This window comes from Anopheles stephensi, chromosome 2 (genome assembly GCF_013141755.1).
Source record: "Anopheles stephensi strain Indian chromosome 2, UCI_ANSTEP_V1.0, whole genome shotgun sequence".
Classification (NCBI taxonomy): Eukaryota; Metazoa; Arthropoda; class Insecta; order Diptera; family Culicidae; genus Anopheles; species Anopheles stephensi.
Window position 1 is genome coordinate 80,453,099 of NC_050202.1, and position 20,257 is coordinate 80,473,355.

A 20,257-nucleotide genomic window follows, 5' to 3' on the forward strand; every position below is an offset into this window, starting at 1 on the left:
AACAGTGCTGACAGTCGATTAAACTGTCGACTGTCGTTGTAAGCTACTTGTTTTTAATACTCCAAATCAAATTACCTAATTTGATTAGCTGCAAATGTTTTGATGACCATGTCAATTACGACCAAATCATCGGCTTTCTTTCTAATGATAGCTTCTATAGCGCACCTTAATGCTTGATCAATGTAACGGTGCCTAAATTGGTTTAAGATCCCGCATGTTCTTACACCCCAAGTGTGTACGTTGCGCCAGACATGACGTACAGACACGCTGAAAGGCTATCATTCCACCCGGCCGCTGCTCACTTCACTGCAAGCACTTCAATGTCGAGTACGCTTTTCCGCGGATTAAATCGAGCACCAGGTGTGTGTGTGTGTGTGCTGGAATGGCAGTTCAACAAAAGGCAGCTCAACACGTAAGTAGCATACGAGCTCTAATCCGTCCAAGATGTACCTCGTAAGGGCAACCCGGTACAACAAAAACCAGCCAGCAGTGGCAGCATAAAAAAACCTTAAGGATTCACCAACCCTCTGCCACAGGTCGGTGGACCACAGAACCGAAAGCAGCTTTTCGCTGATCTACATAATCGAAGTCAACAATTGACTGGCAAAAGTCAATCATTTCGAAAGCTTAATTCAATCATCACCACCACTGTTCGGGCCACTTCTTCCATTTTCGCCAGGACGGCAGAACTCGCCATGGTCGGCGCGCGGTCGGTTTTGCCAGTGTTCCAGCGCGTGTCTTGCAGCACTCGACGGTAATCAACTTCAGCCCAACCCAATTTCCGAGCGGAGGGTTTGGGCATTCGATTTTACCGTCGCGTTCTCGCCTTGCTCTGTGCACTTTTGTGCTGGAGGATTTGCTGTGTGTGTATGTTTTTTTTTTCTTCTCGGTTTTGCTTTTCTTCTCCAGCGTGTGCGTTTGCTGCTGTTACCTTCCCGGCTAGCTTGTTCCCGGCCCAAATGGCGCATTATTGAATTTAGAAATTTCGTTAGGAAATCAAGAGATTGGAGCGTACGGCAGCCCGAAGGACGCATGCTGACAATCGACGAAAGCCTACACGATGCGGCCGCTGGCATTTGGCAGCAGCTGTGGTTGGGGCCCGGATAGCTCACCCACATCGTGCGCTGTGACAGAGCCCGACCGAGCAGCCCGGCGGTGGTGCGGGCAAGGCACAAAATTACCTCAATCTGGTTTTCCATCGCAACTTGCCATACCGGTGCCACACGGCACCGACTGGAAATCGGTCCACCGGGAGCGGGAGGATTCGCTTGTACAAATTGAATACACACTTCCGCGTTGATTGTTGCTTGAAAGAGTTCCTTCGGTGGCGAATGAAAGGGTGGGGGTAGATGTTCGGAAGTTAAAACGTTCGTTGTTCGTTCTCTGCATTCAGCACGGTGTTGTCGTTCCGTGGCTGGCGTGGTCGCGGAATATACTTTTTTCTCCCGCTCGTTCCGATTCATCGTCTACCGTTCGTCGTACCGTTCGTACCGATTCTCACGAGCTGTAAATTTGTTTCGCAAAAACAAATCGGAGCGAGAAGTAAAAAGTTTTCCGCCGGCGAAGGACCGAAATACTTAGCAATCAGGAAAAATCGGCATCGGCAGTCACTGTTCGATAACGGTGGGAAGGGAGGAAAGCAAAAAAAAAACCTCCGTCGAATTGTGCTAATTGGCTAAGGAAGCGAAGGCACAGTTAGAAGTTTAGCAAAGCAAAAAGGGAAATGTCAGCCGGCGAGCATGCTTGCGCGTCCATCCATTTGATCATGTCGGGTTTTTTTTCCTGTTGCGTTCGTTCGTTCGTTTTGGCTTTTTGTTTCGTTTTAAAATCCATTTCAATTTCGCTAGAGAAGTGCTTTCCTGTGGTTGCGGAGGGATAAAAGTGGAGCTAAAGCCTTGATAAGAAACAGCGGGTTGCGATTTGCCTGATTGCCTGTGAAAGTACAGTTGGAAGTTGAAACCTTTAAGCGAAATTGATCAAATCAGGAGCGATACTCCTCCGGAAGTGACTGATGGGGAGTTTTAAAGTATTTTTTGATGCATGATATTTGGCTGTTAAACAACTCACAGCATCATGAAACGTATGACTTCTGCGAATTTCTGATATTTGAGCGCCAACGCCTGAAGGTAGGCAACATTAACTATTTCAGTGCATCGTTGCCTACTCTTAGCTCAGCTGTCTAAATTTTATTTATTATTCGTTATTTATTTATTTATTGATTTTATTTATTTATTTATTATTGGAAATGCTTTACACGTGTCACATAACGATCACATCATAACGAGCATCCTCTTTCGCTCTCAGGATCTTCTTCAAATGTGTATATTCTCATCAGACAAAGCGTTCCACGATTCGTTTAGCTTCAAACGAATAGTTAACATCAATTCAAAAAGAAGAGCTCATGAAAAACTCATCATTAAAACAAAATCAGAGACCAGATATGCAACTCATTCAAATAAAATAAACTTCCACCGACGAAAGGCAAAAAAAGCCCCTAACAAAGGACTATCGGACTCTCACCATCGGTGCAGCGGTGCTGTGCTAGATCATTAATTTGCCAATCATATCGAAACAAGCGCTCGGAACGTCACTCGATGATCTCATCGGCCGCCTATCCACAGTCCCTTTCCCCTGGCACTATCGGGACCCTTCTCACTTCATCATTCGCCCGTTGTTGATGTCTCGATGCTGATGAGCACGATGATGATGAACGAGCTCCGAGAGGGGTTGTATTCCCTTTTATGCCTTCACTTTGTTCCCCGATCGGTCCCTCTGCACAGTCTGCACCCCATCGGCAACTGTTGCCGCGTAGAATTGGCTTTCGAGGAGACCCCTCGACGGTGCGCAGGATCATGCCGGGCACCGGGGCTGAGCTGTCTATTGCTTTCCAATCAAGAAGCTATAAAGCTACCGTTGAGAAGCCTCAATGGCTGAAGTGCCTAGTTGGTTCTGACACCGGGCCGTCGCCTTCACCGGTTTCCTGTGTGTGTGCGTGTGCTAGAGAAAGAAGTGTGTAGAAACAAAATACAATACTTGAAAAAAGAAATGCTAGTTCATTAAAATAACACGGACCTAGAAACGGAAGTGACACGACCAGTTCTCTTCGCCCAGCTGCATCAAAACCCCGGGACCGGGCTCGTTGGCTGGTCCTTGACTCAACGCTTGTAGTACGAATGATGAAGGGGGAAAATTGCATTACCTTGGTGCGTTCTATTCATCATCAGCAAGAAATATGCCACTCCTTTCGCTCTCCCTCTTTAAGACACTCAAGAGGCGAGTTATTTCTCAAGTGAGGGTTCGTTGCCTCACGATTGTTCCTTCGCCGAGGTTTTGCGAAACGACACCCCGGGAGCACCAGCGGCGTAATGAGTTGTTGATGCAGCAACAAACTCCCTGCCCCTCTCTATTATGCATCTCGGCATCAAGCATCTTCATCTGCACCACTTCCGGCCGAATAGGGACGATTGGATTGGTTCGCTCACTGTAAAGTAGGTATCAAAACACAATTAAAGCTGCTGCCGACAGTTCAAGCGTTGCAGCGAGAAGCGTTAGCATTATTATTACGTCTTTATTTAGCTCCTTTTTTTACATTTGTTGCTTTCCGGCTACGGCTACGGTCGCTTTATGCCATGCCATGCGGCACGGATGTACGAGAGTTAATGCACACATGCTGTTGGATCGATGAAAATTCGATCAAAGCATTAGTTTTTGCGCCGACTGAACAGCAGAAGCAGGAAAATGGGATAAAATTGCAGCGACTTGAAACGTTCGAAAGTTTCCCATCGTGCATATTTTTTTTTTTCGTTACGTTGAATTATATTTTCCCTCGCCAAATATGCTTTATACAACGAAGTGCATAATGGATGTGTGTGTGTGCGAGAGTGTTTTTGCTTTGCAAATCGAAACATATGCACTAAACGAAAGTGACTTTAGCGCAACATTGCATGATGTTACTTAAACCCTGATCGGTACGGAAGGTATGGACAATGTATCGTAAGAGGAGCAGGAGGGAAAATGTGAAATGCATGTCGATGCAACTGCATCCCATCATGCAATCCATCGCCTCACTCTCTCTCTCTCCTTCTCACATACACAACACAGTTTGATAAATATCCCTTTTACCTTCGTTTAACCCGAATTACGCTCAGTTTCGGTGCCCTTCGTTTGCGTCGCTTATTTATTGACTTTCGATGCGCCCGCACTGAAAATGATGGCGAAATTGAATGCAATAATAAAAATCGATTCAATCTTATAATGGTGGAAAAATCGCTCCAATCCGAATTGCATTCCCGAGCGATTGGGCAACAATTCTGCTAATGGTCAGCGAATAAATTGAATATAGTGAGGCAAGAAAATGAATGCCAATCTATAAAAAGTCACCATAACAATTGTGCAAAACAAATAGCAAGTAACACGTTTTGTATTTTTTCTTGCAATAAAATAACGTCTCTTCGCAGCACACGACTGCATGCATGTGTGAGAATAAATACATTAAAATATACCCGCTTCTTAATCGTTCGCTGCTTGGTAAACGTATTTTCCTCATCCCAGCAGACAACCGGCACTAACACCACCAGGACAGGGAGGTCCGTTAGGCTGGTTCGTTTTAATTTCCTAATAGAAACATAACACACTGGGCACTGTGGCACGCATGAAATATGACTTCCCGTACCCGGGAATCCCATTTCATGCAATGCCCTCCGTTAGCGGCGTACCGAGGGTCAAAATTGGCAATGCAGTTAATTGAATGAAAAATGAGTTGCGCTCGACGGGTGGGTAGGTAGGAAATCATACACCGGGAGACCATCATCAGGACACACGACCGTTGTGATGCAGTAACAGCAAGCAAGCGAGCAAAGATGAAGGAAGAAAATTAACGGCCCAAACAGAAACGGCCAGCTGTGTGTGAGCGTGTGTGAACTTTCGATGGGAAAGTGTGTGAAATGCGGATTTCGAGATGCCATTCCGGGCCAAACGAGGTGGGAAATTGTCACCGATCAATGATGCAGTTTCGTTAATCGGTAAACGATCAAGGTTTGGAAGTGTGAAAGAGACCGAGAAAGGACCATGCTGTGAGGATGAATCAAGAGTTGATGGAAAACGTTTTACGGAATTATGCCAGCTGTAGTACTTTAACCGCTTTTATTTGGAACGAATCGTTAGCAGCAATGAACACATGTCACTAGGAATGGCTTCCCCGAGAACTTTAAACTTTTTCAAACTGTCACGCAAAAAAACACACTTCTTCACCTAACTCTTCATGTAACGCTCCGGCGAAAATCCGATGGAAATGCTTTTCCAACTGAGGGGTTGCAACTAATTCCCATTATCTCCTACCTACGCTACAAGCTGCTATCGGAAGTCCGCTTGACACAAGCACGCTAAATTGCTTAAGTAAATCGGATGCTAATTTGATAGGATTGAATCGAACGAGGGTGGTAACAAATAAACAAAACAAAAAAAGCGAATGAAATAAATAAATCCCTAAAAGGGAACGTAATATCTTCCCCCAGGGCGCAATCCTCCCATCTCAACTCCTTCTACCGGCTTCTCCTTACCGTGGTGCGCCTAATGCCCAGGGCGTTAACCGTACCTTACCGAAACCATTTCGAGATGACAGCCGGTCTGAATCAACAGAGATAACCGGAAAGGGCGTAATCGAATCGCGACGCACCACAATCAAAGATAAAAAGAAAGATCCTTTCTTCCCGTGCCAGTGCGCGAAGGAGTGTAAAATGGCTTTTGTTCTTTTTTTTTTGCTACACTCACCCTTCCCGAGCAAAGAACCTTTAAGGGGGATGGCTGTAAATTGAAAGCTTCTTTCGGCCGGGCGCGCGCGCTTCGGGGCAACATTAAAATGTTTGTCTATTTGCATTCGGCATCGCTCACTGTCACATTGGCTGGTACCGGGGTGGCATTAATGAGAGAGGGACAGGAGGAGAACGAGAGGGTTGCGTTCTAAATTTTAAGGGATGAAGGGTGGCAGGGGAAATAATGCCACCGGAGTCGAGTCGAAATGCGATTTCGGTTAGTGCAAGCGACGTACAGCGGTGCTCGGTAAACAAATGCGACAAATCTTGTTTATTTTAATTGAAACGCTACAACTCCTTGATTTCGGTACCGAGACGCTGAGAAGCGAAGGAACTCGCATGTGGGAAGGAACGGTGATGCGAGAAGGGGAGGGGGTATTGGGCATGGCAATATAGCAGAAGATTACGATCCGATTTGCTTGACTGCTGTGGACGTTGATGGTTGCTTTGGGCGAAATTAATTAATGCTTGTACAGTTGGTGGAAACGTAAAGTACACGAAACTGTGCTGGTGCTGGCATATTACGGCAGTATCTCTCTCTAGGACCTCCGATGGCCCGTTAAGGACTCTTTTTTGAATTGGAAAACTAACGCTTTTAACATTTTTCTTTTTTTTTTTCACAACGAAACTTTCATCAGTACGCACGACTGCTAGAAGGAACCACATCATGAAGACGATAAGCACAGACCGAACCCTGACAGGGTTAATGCTGGTGCTGCTGGCAACACTGCCCTGCACGATCGTCGCCCGCAGCTACGAAAAACCAACCAACCTACGGAAAGGCAAATCGGCACAGATCATATCGTCCGCACCGACGATCACGACCCCGATCATGGAGCTCTGCTCGGAGGACATCAACATGAAGCTTGCCTGCCACTGCACGCCAGAAAGCAATGCCAAAGCGCAGAAAGCATCCTGCTCCATCTTCGACGGGGAGCTACCGCGCAAGGATAACAATTGGCTCGCGTTTCACACACAAACCGAGCTGGAACACCTGAAGTTTACCGTGCGCAAATCGGGCAACCTCACGTACATCCCGTCGGACGTGATCGCCACCCTGTACAAGCTGCGCACGCTCACGATCGAGTACGGCATCATCAGCGACATCTACCCGTTCGCGTTCGGCAATCTGACCGAGCTGCGCGTACTCAATCTGCCGAACAATCAGATCGTCACGCTGCACAATAATGCCTTCGCTTACCACAAATCGCTCGAGGAGCTGATGCTGGAGAACAACTACATCAAGAAGATTGACCGCGATGCGTTCGTGGATGTGCCGAAGCTGATCAAGCTGAATCTGGCGAACAACAGTATCTTCAACCTGCACGACAACGGATTCGAGGAGCTGACCAAGCTGGAAGAGTTACGGCTCGAGTCGAACCAGATCGCGGTGCTGGCACGCGAGTACTTCAAGGGGCTGGAGAATCTGAAAATCTTGAAGCTTTCGTACAACGATGTGGAATATCTCGGCGCGTTCGTGTTTGCCGATCTGTGGAGCCTGCAGATGCTCTTCCTGGACAGCAATCGGATTGAGGTGAGTTGAAGCGAAACGGAACCCTATTTGTGGAGGGCAGTTGCTCAGTATCGCATGTATCGTTTGCTTCCATGCCATTCTCAGAAAATCGATGAGCGTGCCTTTGACGGACTGACTAGCCTGAACTATCTGCACCTGGAAAACAATCGCATCACGACCATCGACAGTGCCACCTTTACCAGCGTGTCGGCGCTGCAGCTGCTCAACCTGGACTCAAACCGTCTGACCACCATGACGCACGGACACATCGTCCCGCTGATGGACAATCTGGTGAACAACAGCGCGCTACTGTCGCTGCGTGGTAAGCATCTCCCTTAGCATCGCTAGAATCGCTCCCCTCCCCCCATACCGATCTCATATTTTCCCGACAAAGAAGCAATATCGACAAAAAATGAACCGTAACGGGCGACTCCCTTGCACACGGATGGCTGGAGCAGCTTGTCAAAGTGGGGACTCCATCATCAAACTGGCACGGGTCGGTGCCAACTTTAAACGAAACATTTTATCGTCCATTCATCGGGTAAACGGTCGTAAACCCTGCCTGGTACGCTGGATTAACCGAAATATGATTGGATTTTCGGTATCCCGTCCTTCGGCTGCGTGTTCACGGCTTTTGCATGTCCCCATGCGTTTACCCCCGGTTCATCTTTGCGAGTGCGAGTGCAAAGGTTTGCAACCGATACCGATACCCAGTGATTTCTTTCGAAATCGATGGCACAATGTGAGGACAATTTTTGCCCCGAATGGCTACATGATTCTTTCCCACACACACATACACTTTTTTTTTTGAACCATTTTCCATCCATCGAGCACCCGAAATGGAAATCATGGTTCGGAAAATGGTCCGTCCGTCCGTCCGTCCGATACACGATCGGTTCGGCGAAGCTCATCTCCGGACCATCGTTCGACAACTGTTGCCATAGTGGATGTTTTCGGATTTGGGTTTGCTCATGCGGCCAGGGTGTGTGTGTGTATGATGAAAGGTGGATTTCGCCAGCCAGTCCTACGATGGCAGTGTCGATACTGTTGCTGACAGCTGACACATGAAAAGGTTTTACAGCTTGTGCGTTCGTGTCTGTGCACAGGAAGATATCTCTATCCGATATTCAATTTTGCACCGTTCAAGGGACGAAGCGGGATTGGACGGTATTTTAGATTCTTTTCAAACATGCACAACCACAAGGCACACATGATGGAATGGAATGTTGTTGGGATGGACGGGCAGCCCGATACGTGGATGGTTGAGAGCTCAGCATTACAGCGTACTGGTCCCCATTCTTCTTTGGTTATTCATTTGAACAAAACAGAGCATGTTTCAACGTTCGGTGTGTTGTTAAGAAGTGCCGGAAAATTGGATCAGACAATATCAAACCAAAAATGATGCATTTTGTCAAGCGGTTGATTGATTTTGTTTTATTCCTCGGTTTTGCTTGACTAATTGAACAGAGTCCTTCCGCTTGTGGGTATCTGAAAGCGGAATGTGAAACGATTTGGCTTTTTACATGGTTATTATTGTTTAATTAACAGATGTGTTGCATTAAAGACTCAGTTTGATTCGTATGAATATCTGGCAGATTATTGAATATTTTAAGAGTTTTTCTTACTGTAAAAACTATGAATTAAGGCTGCGTGAAACGCCTAAAAGTATGCAATTTACCTTACGTCCCTCATGTTGTGAGCAGGTCAGTTAATATGAGATTAAAGAAAAAATATTCTTTGTCTGGTTTAGGGTGAATTAAAAAACTGCTTACTAAATAAAAAAGCAATCATGCTTATTCTAACATTTCCCTGAAAATGTTTCTTCCCCCTCACCATAGATAACCGATTCATCTGCGACTGTAGGCTCTCGTGGATGTACGACCTGAGCGAACGTACACGTAACGAGGAGCTGCGCGAAAGTCTCAAAGGAATCGACTGCATTCTCGGACAGACGCCCGAGGAACCGACCCGCTCATCACTGGCCAGCGCGTACGACTTTGGGCAGCTGGACGAGAACGGTGAATACATCGACGATTCCGCCAGCGAGAATGATGCACTCGCCAAGGAGCCTCCCCAGACCGTCAACGTACTGAAGCTGGGCCGCGAAGAGTTACCCTGCCCGGAGGAGCTGGCCGGACCGACCGGTGATCCGAACCCGCGCGAATCCAAAGGTTTGTTCAATCTGTCCTGGAACAGCTCGGCAGCCGGTGACCGATATAGGGGCAGCATCAGCAGCAGTAGTAGGGTCCTGATTGCGATAGTGTGCGTCGGGCTCGGTGTAGTGCGTAGAGCTCTTAGCTGTTAAGTGCTAGGAAAGTGGTAACTTATTTTCGTAGCGTGAGGGGTACGTGTTTTCTTTTGCTCGTTTGGGTATCTTTTTTTTTGTTGGTCATCCAATTTTGGATGACTCCACTTTCGCGTCGAGCAACATTGATTCCTTCAGCCTTTACTGAAACGCTTTCACTCTCCACACATCCTGCTCACGTAATGCGGCCCCATTCACTTCTGAGTACATTTTTTGAACAAAAAACCATTCATCCCCCATTCATGCACACACACACTCACAAACCGTGGAGAGCGGAAGCGGAAACACCCTTCACCGTGAATGTAATATATAGTGAAAGTGAGGGTCAATTTTTGCCAACCTATTTCGTAGCGTTTAGCAGAACACGATAGATAAGTAGCGTATCGGTCGTTGGAGGGAACGGAATGGATGTGTTTTACTTTCGGTTTAAACTTTTGTGGTAGATGCTAGCAACGGTGGTGATCGCCAACGTGCGCCAAACTTCTGCTCACGATCAATCATGCACACATTACAACACGATGCGCCTCATTTGTTGCATTTTTTCCGTCACAATCGTAAATTCTTTTCCCCTATCCATAAGACACACTGTGGAATGAGCGATTTTGCAGTATCCACTCCTGCTCGGTGGACACAGTGGGCGAACTTTGTGTTCGTGCTGTAGAGTGAAGCAGAAGAGCAGAACAAGAGTAACATTTTTTTTCATTTTTATAATAAAACAAAACAACAAATCAGAAAACATATAAATAGGTCATAAGATAGAGAGGAAAACACTGGAAGACGGAACCCTTTGCAACTGATACGATATAAGAAATAAGAGACGAGTAAAAACACACACGGAGGAGGAAAACAGAAAAGAAAATAAAAGTAACGAAAAAAGAACGGATAAAACAACCAAGTCAATAAAACATGAAAAACAAACCAAAAGACAGTGACAACCACAGTTTGCAGCATTGACACGTCTCGTAAAATGGAACTGTACACCAATAAGATAGTGAAGCAGCTGGGTGTAGTAGAAGGTGCAAGAAGCGCATTTAAGAAACCAACAAGCCACACTGTAAAAGCCGCGTGTCGTCGCAATGTGAATAAAGTGCAGCAGCAGGTGAGCAACACGCAGCAACACGTGTGTTGCGGTCCTCTTATGGCATCTCCAAGACAAAGAAAGAACAAGTTTAATATTATATAAAAATTTCAAAACTATCCTGTTGCTGCATAACCATCACCAGCAATAAAAAGGTTTCGCCTTTCATCGCGCCATCACATCGACAAACAGGAAGCGGCAAAAGTTTTCCTTTCACGGATCATGCAAAATGGACGGAAAACTTCACTTCCGGTACCACTAACATCGCCCCAGCGTGAAGGATTGATCGTTCGGAATCCTTTGCTGTCAGTAAAGGTGGCCGACTATATCCCGGGCAGAAATATTGATTCCGTTTGCTTCCCCACCCTTGGATGGTTCGATTCAATTTAACTGTCGGTTTTGGGATGTCGAATTTTATTTATTTATAAACTCCTGGTTGGCGTTCCTGCAGCGAGGCAGGATGAACCGGACAAGATGTTTCCTGCTTCGGTGTGTGTCCAAAATAAATCGCCCAACGGGCGGGAGGAAACATTTTCCAGCGCGATTTACAATCACTTTCTGCCTTCCGATGACTTTTTCCCTTTTTTTGCATACGATTTTTTTTTGTGGGATGAGGTAGTACGACCAAAGCAAGAGAAAAGGAGACAGAGCTTGACTACAACACGCAATCAATCTTCCGCGAGTCCGATTGACTGTTTATGGGATCGAATTCGAGACACAACTCTCGATGGGCAAAAAAAAAGAAAACCTCGTGGAAACGGAAAGCCCGCGTTGCACAACTGTTTGATTTATGTTTACCGGCACTTGTTGCTTGTTTTGGCGGTGTTGGTCTTTCGGGACGGGTGGGTGATTTCCTTCGCTTTTCGTTCGTTCGCCCCCTCATCCAATCACTTTCCTTGCATACGGACATTCGGGCATTTTCCCATCTCATCTCGTGGGCCACCAGTTCCACGAACAAAACGGTGGGAGCGCTTTGTGAAATCCAACCCTGAATGAAGAAAAATGGTTTATGATTGCTATCTTTCAATGGGTTTTTTCTTTTGGTGGCTGTTTTTTTGCTTTACGCTCTCGTTCGCCGTCTACGCTCAAACTTTTCCCTTTCGAGAATCCTTTTTTTTGTGCCGGTTGGTATGGACGGTGCCGCGATGAAAGATTCAATTGATTGTAGCGTAAGAGGTACGGGTTCCCGGACCGGCATGATTGATATTTTGCTCCCGTTTGATCCATTTCTTTTCCGTTAGTGATGGTTGCATTTGTTTCACCCAGAACCGGGCCATTCGTACGAATATCCGGCAAGCATCCGTACGGCCACGATCAAACGGAATCTTTTTTGACCGTGTTATTATATTTTATGGCAGCTTATTGATTTCGCAACGCAGAGCCCTGAGCCGCCAGCGGGTTTGATGTTGCAGAAGATGTATCAAAAAATCAATCAGCCATCGGGGAGATCACATTGTTCGTTCGCTCGTTTGGAAATCGTTTTTGTTTAAAGCTTACGCTTAATTTAGTTTTAATAATAGTTGTTACAAGGGAAGTACTTTTTTTAGAGATAAATTGCAGTAAATCATTGAAGCGACTTCGGCTCTGAATTGCTTGAAGTATATTTTTGCTTATTTTTGGACTTCTTTTGCCATCTATATCAAACATTTATTCGCTTAACGAGACCTGTTTGGTTTTTATTTCATTTTAATATTCCCACATTTACGCCTGAATGTATGCAATGTGCCACAAGTAGCATTATCTACATTTGGAGTAAAGGATAATCAACTACATTTTCTTTATTGAATATTTCACCAAAAAACTTCAAATACGATACCTTCCCTGGAGTGTTCTGTTTACGTCACAGCGCTGTAGCACCATCGTTGTGAAGAGCAACATTTGTCTCGAGGTAGATTTATGAAAAAGAGATCCATCCCAATAAAGATCCTTCAATAAAGTTGGCTATAAAAGATATTAGATACCATCAACCCTGACGGACCCACACTCACCTTGAACTTTCGATCGATCTACCGCAAACTGTTGATTCTGAAGCAGCTTCGGTACGGGTTCCATCTCGAATCGACATCTTATCATAGCAATCACCGTCGTATTGCTCAGTAACTCCTTCCAAAATCAACAGCACGCGCAAGGTCCTGCTGACCCTGGCTGAACGACCACATCTCGCCTCTCGCTAGCAAACGATTCAAACTCTGACTCTGAAAACCAAACGAAAGGCACCAAAAACAACAACGCAAGAAAAGGAGGATATAATTCTTAAAGCAATCCCCGAAAACAAGAACCTTTACCCCCATCGAAGCCGGGAAAGCAGGGCGCTTGTTTTTCGGAAAATCGAAATCATCACGTACAGCCATCCACCGGCTGCCCACCCGCTGTGTGGCTAAAACTCCGCTCGAAAGCGCACGTTAAATCGAAATCAAAACCCAAACTAACGCCGACGACGAAAGAGGATGTTCTTTCTTCGACAGCTCTACCCCACGCCGCCCGCATCCAGGGGGGGGAGGAAAACATTGACACAACTCCATTAAAGCCCATAAAACCTGACGGTAATAATCGTCATAAAATGCTCATTTTCGACCAAACCTTATCGTTTCCCGTTTCTCGTTAGCGGTTCAGGGGACCGAGTGAGTCATGCGCCGAGCGAGAATGGCTGCCATAGAGAAGAAGCATCATGATCATCGCCGTCATCAGCCGGGTCGGAAGTTACGTGTAACCGAAAAACAACGGCAAAACTTTTACCGTCTTGTGGTCGTATGATGTACCACCGCCCTGATCCGTCCCACCCTGCCACCGGCCTGGTGTGCGTATCCCGGAAGGGATACGCACCCTGTCGGTCGATAATGGTGTTGGTGGTGGTCGGGTGGTTCGGATGGGAAGGGCTCTAGGAATAGAGTATGGAGTATTTGGAATGATTATGCGATTATGTCATCGTTGGTAGTGAAGTGTTTCTAATATGTACACATAAGGAGCGCTTGTGTATTATGTTTATGTACGGCTGCCGAATCAGGCTAGCAGGGAACGGCTATGGCTCAACCGTTTAGCTCCATTTAGCCGTAGTAGTTCTAGTATCTGGGGCAGCAGTGTTTTTTTTCTTCTTCTTTTCTTTTGCGGGCAGGACGGGGATGTCCTCAAAATAGTTCACTATCAATTTGTAGTGCCAAGGGTTGTTCTAACCCTGCCTTACCCATATTCACCAACACGCTTGCCAGGTTGTTTCTCCGTCCCTTACGATCCGTTGGAGGTAAGGCACACAAAACTTAGGTAACTACAAAGCTCTAAAGAAACTACTAAGGTCAGCTACGAGAACGCCCCGTCTACGAGCGTCCCGGGTGGGCAGGTTGGAGTGAAGAGACATTCCTTCATAATAGTTTTAGATGATTATTATTAGCGATGTATTCGGAGGTCCTGGAGGTCGTGTTACGTGTGTGCGTGTATGCGAGTGTGTGCGCGTTTGTGTTTGGAGTAACACGTGATGGCGTGCGTGATACGGGACGGTATTTCCTGCGGGACACACGTCCGATGGTAGTGCTGGGGGGTTGGAGAACACAGTTCGTTGGACTGTTATCTTAATGGATTGGCCGCGTCATCCACTCCCAGCGTGTGGATGTCGGTTGGTTGGAAGAGGGCAAAAAGTGAAAGGATAAAACATTCCTTCGTTTCGTGCTCGGACCCCTCTCAACCCCTTTACACCGCCCCATTAGAGGGACGATCGAACGATTTTTTGATAACCGTCCCCCATCGTCGTCCTTTTTTTTTTGTGTGCCTCGGGGCGCCAATACGGGAGACGGGTGTAAAACAGTTTGCGTTTGCTGTAAATTAGGTGTTTTAATGGTCTGTTCTGTTGGTGGTGACCGATTCGAAGTGGTTTCGTGCGAGCAAAACGGTGCACTTTACTAAAGCAGCGGCGATGAAAAAATAATCAATTTGTTTCGTTCGATTTCGACGGGCCGCAATCGTTTATGTGTGTTTGTATGCCGGTTTGGACGGTTTTGTTTGGGGTTACAGAAATGATAAAGCATTGCAATTAAAAACGTGTTGCTTTGAAGGTCTGTTGTAGTGGAAGTAGAAAAAATAAAGGAAATATACTAGAAACGGATTAAATACGTTAAAGAGTGATATTCGAATTGCATACTTTTAGGCGTAAATGGAAAATATTCAAAATATGGGTGCATTCATCCTTCCTTGAAGGCATGAAATCAAATATCGTTTCATTTAAAATACCTAGATCGATAAACACCAATTTATAAGATTTCGGTCACACTTTTACTATTTTTGTCCTAAGCAATACTTTGGTTTATCATGAAAGAATCTTGCTTCTGTTGCTTCATACACCATTAAGAGTATCCCAAGTGTCAGCACATGTCATAGACTACAATCCACTTTATTTTTATTCCTTCCATTAGCTCATCTCTGGTGGAAAGCAAACCATGAACAGAACAGAGTTTGCTGCCTTTTTTTCTATTTCCAAAATGCATTTGCCTTCATTTCAACACTGCAACTCCGTTCGGCTGCCTTTTGCGAGCCAGCCAAAGGTGAGTGTTGTGTACCGGACGTCCACTCTCGCAACCGATAACACGCAAGCACCAAGACATTAGAAAAGCGCCAACTGTTGTCGATATCTCAATTATCCTTCATTAGGATAAATAAATGATGGATTCCATTCTGGCGCAATCTAAATTAGTGCCCACTCTGACGCCAGTCTGGACGGCGAGCGCGTTGAGTGGGTAAAACGATCGATAAGATTTTGATCGCAAAGGAAGTGCACTTAACTCGTTGCATTTGCTTGGCTAGGGGGCACTTTTGACATATGTGGAAAAATAGTTGGTTAAGGTTTTAAAATATTGGAAGCGTCGTTTAGAAAAACAAAACGGTACTTTTATTGTACATTCGCTTTTAAAACTTGTGTTCAAAATTGGTTCGAAATTGGTTCGTAAAAAAATTAAGGTAAAAATAGATCATTGAAGACTTCTTAACCAAGCTTTTAGTGCAATCAGTATATCATACCAAAGTGCATAATCAATCATTTCACTTTTCTGAGGTTTCATCAAATGAACACAAAGCACTAAAATACCTTTCCAAACTTCCAATAAACTTCCCACCTAGAGCATTATCCATCCAACGTGCTGACTCTTCGATCACTTGCACCATTGTACATTGCATTTCTGCTGACATCGGGCTCGGTTCGCAAAATCCACAAGCCAACCCAGTGTCATTTGCATATGGGCGGCTGATAATTGCTTCCAAGGATGCAGTGAAAGATCCGGCCCCGGGCCAGTGTCAACGTCATACATTTGCGTGTTTCTGCACGCGTGTACGTGCGTCTACGTGCAGGGGTAACTTCGATAGATTGAGTTATGGATGAATTATTATAGCTGAATTGAATTCCCGTTCTAGAGTGCTACCTTCCGGAAAACTGCTGCTTGGTCGTAGAACCCAATCCTGTATCCTGTTATCCGACTGCGTATGTGTGAGCGTGTCTGTTGTTAAGGAAACAACATCCAGGAGCGAAGCAGAGAACATCTTGAAGGTGGAACAAATGGGAACAAATAGCTTCCAGCTACTGGATCAAACCAATTCATGTGACACACACACACACACACACATACAAATACGCACTGTTCATTCTTCCACATCAGCCATGCAGATTAAATTACCTTTAACTCTTCCTTTATCCGGCTTATGCCATCCTGGGTGGTGTGGGCAACATCCGCAACAAGGAACTCGCTTCAGCATGCAGCGACAGCATGATGAAGCATTTCAATGGCTCATCCGCACATTATGTGACGCGGACAGTGCTGTGATGCAATTGTTTTTGAGCGTTCGAGTTCAGAGCACTATAAAGACCGCGGCCACGATTCAACACGTCCGGTAAGCACTGTTGCTAGCGAAAGACCTGTTAATTACAGACCGATTAGTGTGAATAGATTCTGGTGAATTTGCTTGAGTAAGGATTGTTATTCGATCAATTTGGGCCCTACCGTAGCGATAGGCTTTTTGTGCAGGAAATAACTTTATAATTGATTCTCGGCAAGGGCTGATGAGGTGGCTAAAGGAACCAAGGACGAAAGTGGGCTTAACGAACCGTGCAACTAGTGATAAGCTTCATTAGCTCGCGCTAGTAAGCTCCCGACGATCACAAAGTGGAAAAAGTAGCCTAAAAGTATGCAATCTGCTGCACAAAAGGCTTATGATTTTGCTTTGAGCCTGACATTATCGGTAGAACGGGCTACTGTGAAGGACCTCCGGAAAGCTGAATCTAGTACAAATAATTTCATTTCACTTTATACTGTTAAACTGATGAAAACTCGGCCAGGCAGTCATTAAAATCGATAAATATTATTAGACACACCTAATTTACGTCCAGCTTACACCGAAACCAAAGCCAAAAAGTCCTGTTTCCGCGTGCTATAATGCTCGGGGTTTTTCCTCATTTCCCCGCCCAGACCAGAACCACCGGGCCGTACCATTAATGAGCGGAACGCCAACGACTTTGTTCACGCTGGATGAAATAAATCAAATGAACAAAGTTGCCAACAACAAAGCATTTATTATGCGCGCCGCCTGCTAATTGGCATCATGGGGTTAATATGTTTCCCCTTAGTTTGGGTCACCGTTGTACGCTCTCTCCGTGCTCTCTCTCTCTCTCTCTCTCTCTCTCTCTCTCTCTCTTTGCCTACCAAAATTCATCTAGCTCGGAAAAGTTGTTTCATTACAAAATTTACTCCTAACCGGGCCCGTTCGGCAAGCAAACCCCCCGTTAGCTTTTATTTAAAAAAATGGCGCTCAAAACAACAAAACCGTTGCTGCTGCATTGTGAGTGAAATTTTTTTTTCCGCTTTTCCTAACCGTCCCCAAATGCCCAGCATGTGCATGGGGCAAGTGTTTGTACACACACACACACCCTAACGCATGCTGACCATTTCCATCATGTTGCCGCTCTGTTTCGTAAACATATCCTTCGCTTCCTTTTTTTTGTTGGCCCATGCGCTGGTACCAGCGAAATGGAGCGCTTATTTTCCTGGGTTTTTCACAGCGATTTTTTTTTTCTCCGAGGAGGTGAGTATTTATGTCCAAACTCGTTTCCATTTCACCGCTTCCGTCTCCCTTGATTCCAGCAAGGGAGGGAAAGTTCCAAAACGCTGCGGGAAATTAGTTTCGAAACAGGGAAAACCTTTTAAAAAATACTAGAACCGGCATGCACACGATGCAACCCGCTTTACGTCGATTTTTCGGAACCCTGTTTTTTGTCATTAGACTTCCTGGCGGTCGCAGGTGATGTGGCTCGGGTGGGATGTGAGTGGGTGCTAGGGGGGGGAGTAGAATTGCCGTTTCCTGTTTCGATTAGAGCCTCGCAGGTTCGGGGCTTTTTTTTCGTTGGTTCTACTTTCCCTATACCGTACAGCCCCATACAGAACCAGACCTGCTGCGTCGTTCTCGTATCCATAGCTCACTGCTGTGTCGCCGTGAAAACTGTGTCCAATGAAAAAAGAAAATTAATACAGACGCGTCAACACATACACTAGCAGTTGCCTGCTAGCTCAAACTCACACACCAGCCTGCGAACGGTTTGAAACGGAAACGGAAAGAATTATGACGCCACACCGTCGCCATCGCCGTCGTCATCATCGCTGGCCAGACAGGAAGCATACGCTTTTTTTTTTGTAACCGGACGGACCACTCTCACTCGGACCCCCTCCCCATTCCATTTTGCACCTGGAATCCTTTCAGCGTCCGCGGAAACGAACACCCTGTGTCCTCGAGGAGGAATGTCGCGAATAGGTGCGTGTTTTCCGTATCCCAGTACACACACCCGGCTACGCTCGTGTGCAAGAACTACAGTTTCGAGGAAAGTGATTTGTTTATGAGTGGAAATATCCATTTCAACAGGAAACATATTTTCTGCTCGCTGCCGGACGATGCCGGAGGTGCTCCGCCGATTTTGGGGCACCTTTCCGGTCGTACAGAAAGCGAGACGACCGCCGTCGGGCTTCAGTTCCGTTTGACACCTTTCACACCAGGGCTGGAATTGTCTTGCACTTGCCCGAGTAATGTTACTGGCAGATGAATTTCAGCTTGAGGGGTGTGGGAGGGCAAAAGTAGCGTTGGAAAGGGAAAGTTGAAAGCAGTGAAGGTGAAAAATCATCGACCATCGGTGTACGGTCGCTTCGTACGGACGCTCAACACCCAAACAACCTGATGGAAGAGAAGGTTAGGTTTTGAGTGTGAACATAAATCTTGGTTGCCGGTTGAATAATGTAGAACACTATTCTTCGAAGGTTTTTCACTCGGCTAGTGATGGCAAGCATTTACAACAGGGTCAGTGCACAGTTTAGGGGTTTTGGTGGTTTTGTTCCAATCTGATCTAGAAAGGGACTTCCGAGTATGGCTGACAATGTATTTCAAGGCAAATGTGGAGTGAGACCCTTGCATAGCTTGGACATCGTGTGGAAAACAAATTCTAGCTATGAACGAGAGTATGAGTGTTCTACAATCGACAGTTTTTAAGCCTCTTTATGAAAAAAGCAGATGATTCAAATATTATTTGAAACGAAATTTGTGTTTTGTTGAATTTCGAAAGAATGTTGTCATTCAAATTGCATACATGTAGGCGTCTTTGAAATGTCGAAATCAACCACCAACTGTAACCTCAAAATGACTAAAAATGCACCAAAAATTTGTATTGTTTTAGGTAATATTGATATTCATTAACTAGACAACATTCTTTCCCTTGCACTGATCCTGTGTTATTATCCGCCAAACCACGAAACCATTAGAAAACATTAAAGTTTACAAGCTGCTCGCATCTCAAAGCCACTATGTATCGATGCTTTTCGCGCCTAACAAAACGGCGCCCACCGCCGGAAGCTCTTTTGTTCTTTGACAATCAAACAGACTATTCAACGCAACGGCAGCAACATGCTCGGTTAATGTTTTACTAGTATTAAATAAACATCCCGTGCCATAACACGCCACGAAATGTTTAGCCCCTTTCGGTTACACCGTGTTAAATATTTCAAAAACTCTCAACCATTCACCGCACACGGCCGGCGTACAAGCCACAAATGCCGATTTCAAAAAGGCACACCGCATCGCATCACAAATGCACCGATAATTTTCCACACCACTCGACAAAAACCGGCCCTCGGCCGCTCGTTCTGGCTGTGCAGGTGGCAGTGCAAAATGGCCGGGCAACAAAAGCAACAACACGGAACGAAAATGAGAATAACAAAAAAAAATCGATCCCATCGACACCGGTCCGACCCACTTGCACCCGGCGGTTTGCATGAACGCGCCACTCGTTCATAGAAAATTGATGTCGATAAACTGGTGGTGCTGTGACTGGCACGAGTGTTGTGACTTTTGCCTTCAACACAAAAATGACTCATAGCAACGCGAACGGCTGAGGCGAGCTGCACAAAGGGAATCCAGGGAATAAGTGAGGGACAAGGATGAAAATTACCGGGAAATCTATTTCCCTTTCCCATACACACCCGCACACCGTTACGATTGTGGGTGGGTGTATGTGTGTGTCCAGATACGGTTCGCAAAGAATG

General features: G+C 45.7%; 1 protein-coding gene across 3 annotated transcripts in view; it reads left to right on the top strand.

Annotated features, from left to right (window-relative positions):
* The window catches only part of LOC118505511 (connectin-like), a 91,162-nt gene extending 80,430 nt beyond the window's left edge, over positions 1-10,732 (top strand). For all 3 annotated transcript variants that reach the window (XM_036041410.1, XM_036041407.1, XM_036041408.1), the window contains 3 exons: positions 6,432-7,344; positions 7,429-7,645; positions 9,162-10,732. In XM_036041410.1, the coding sequence (XP_035897303.1) occupies positions 6,478-7,344; positions 7,429-7,645; positions 9,162-9,628 (1,551 nt within the window). In that variant the 5' untranslated portion in view covers positions 6,432-6,477 and the 3' untranslated portion in view covers positions 9,629-10,732. The remainder of the gene's footprint in view (positions 1-6,431; positions 7,345-7,428; positions 7,646-9,161) is intronic.
* The last annotated feature ends 9,525 nt before the right edge of the window (positions 10,733-20,257 follow it).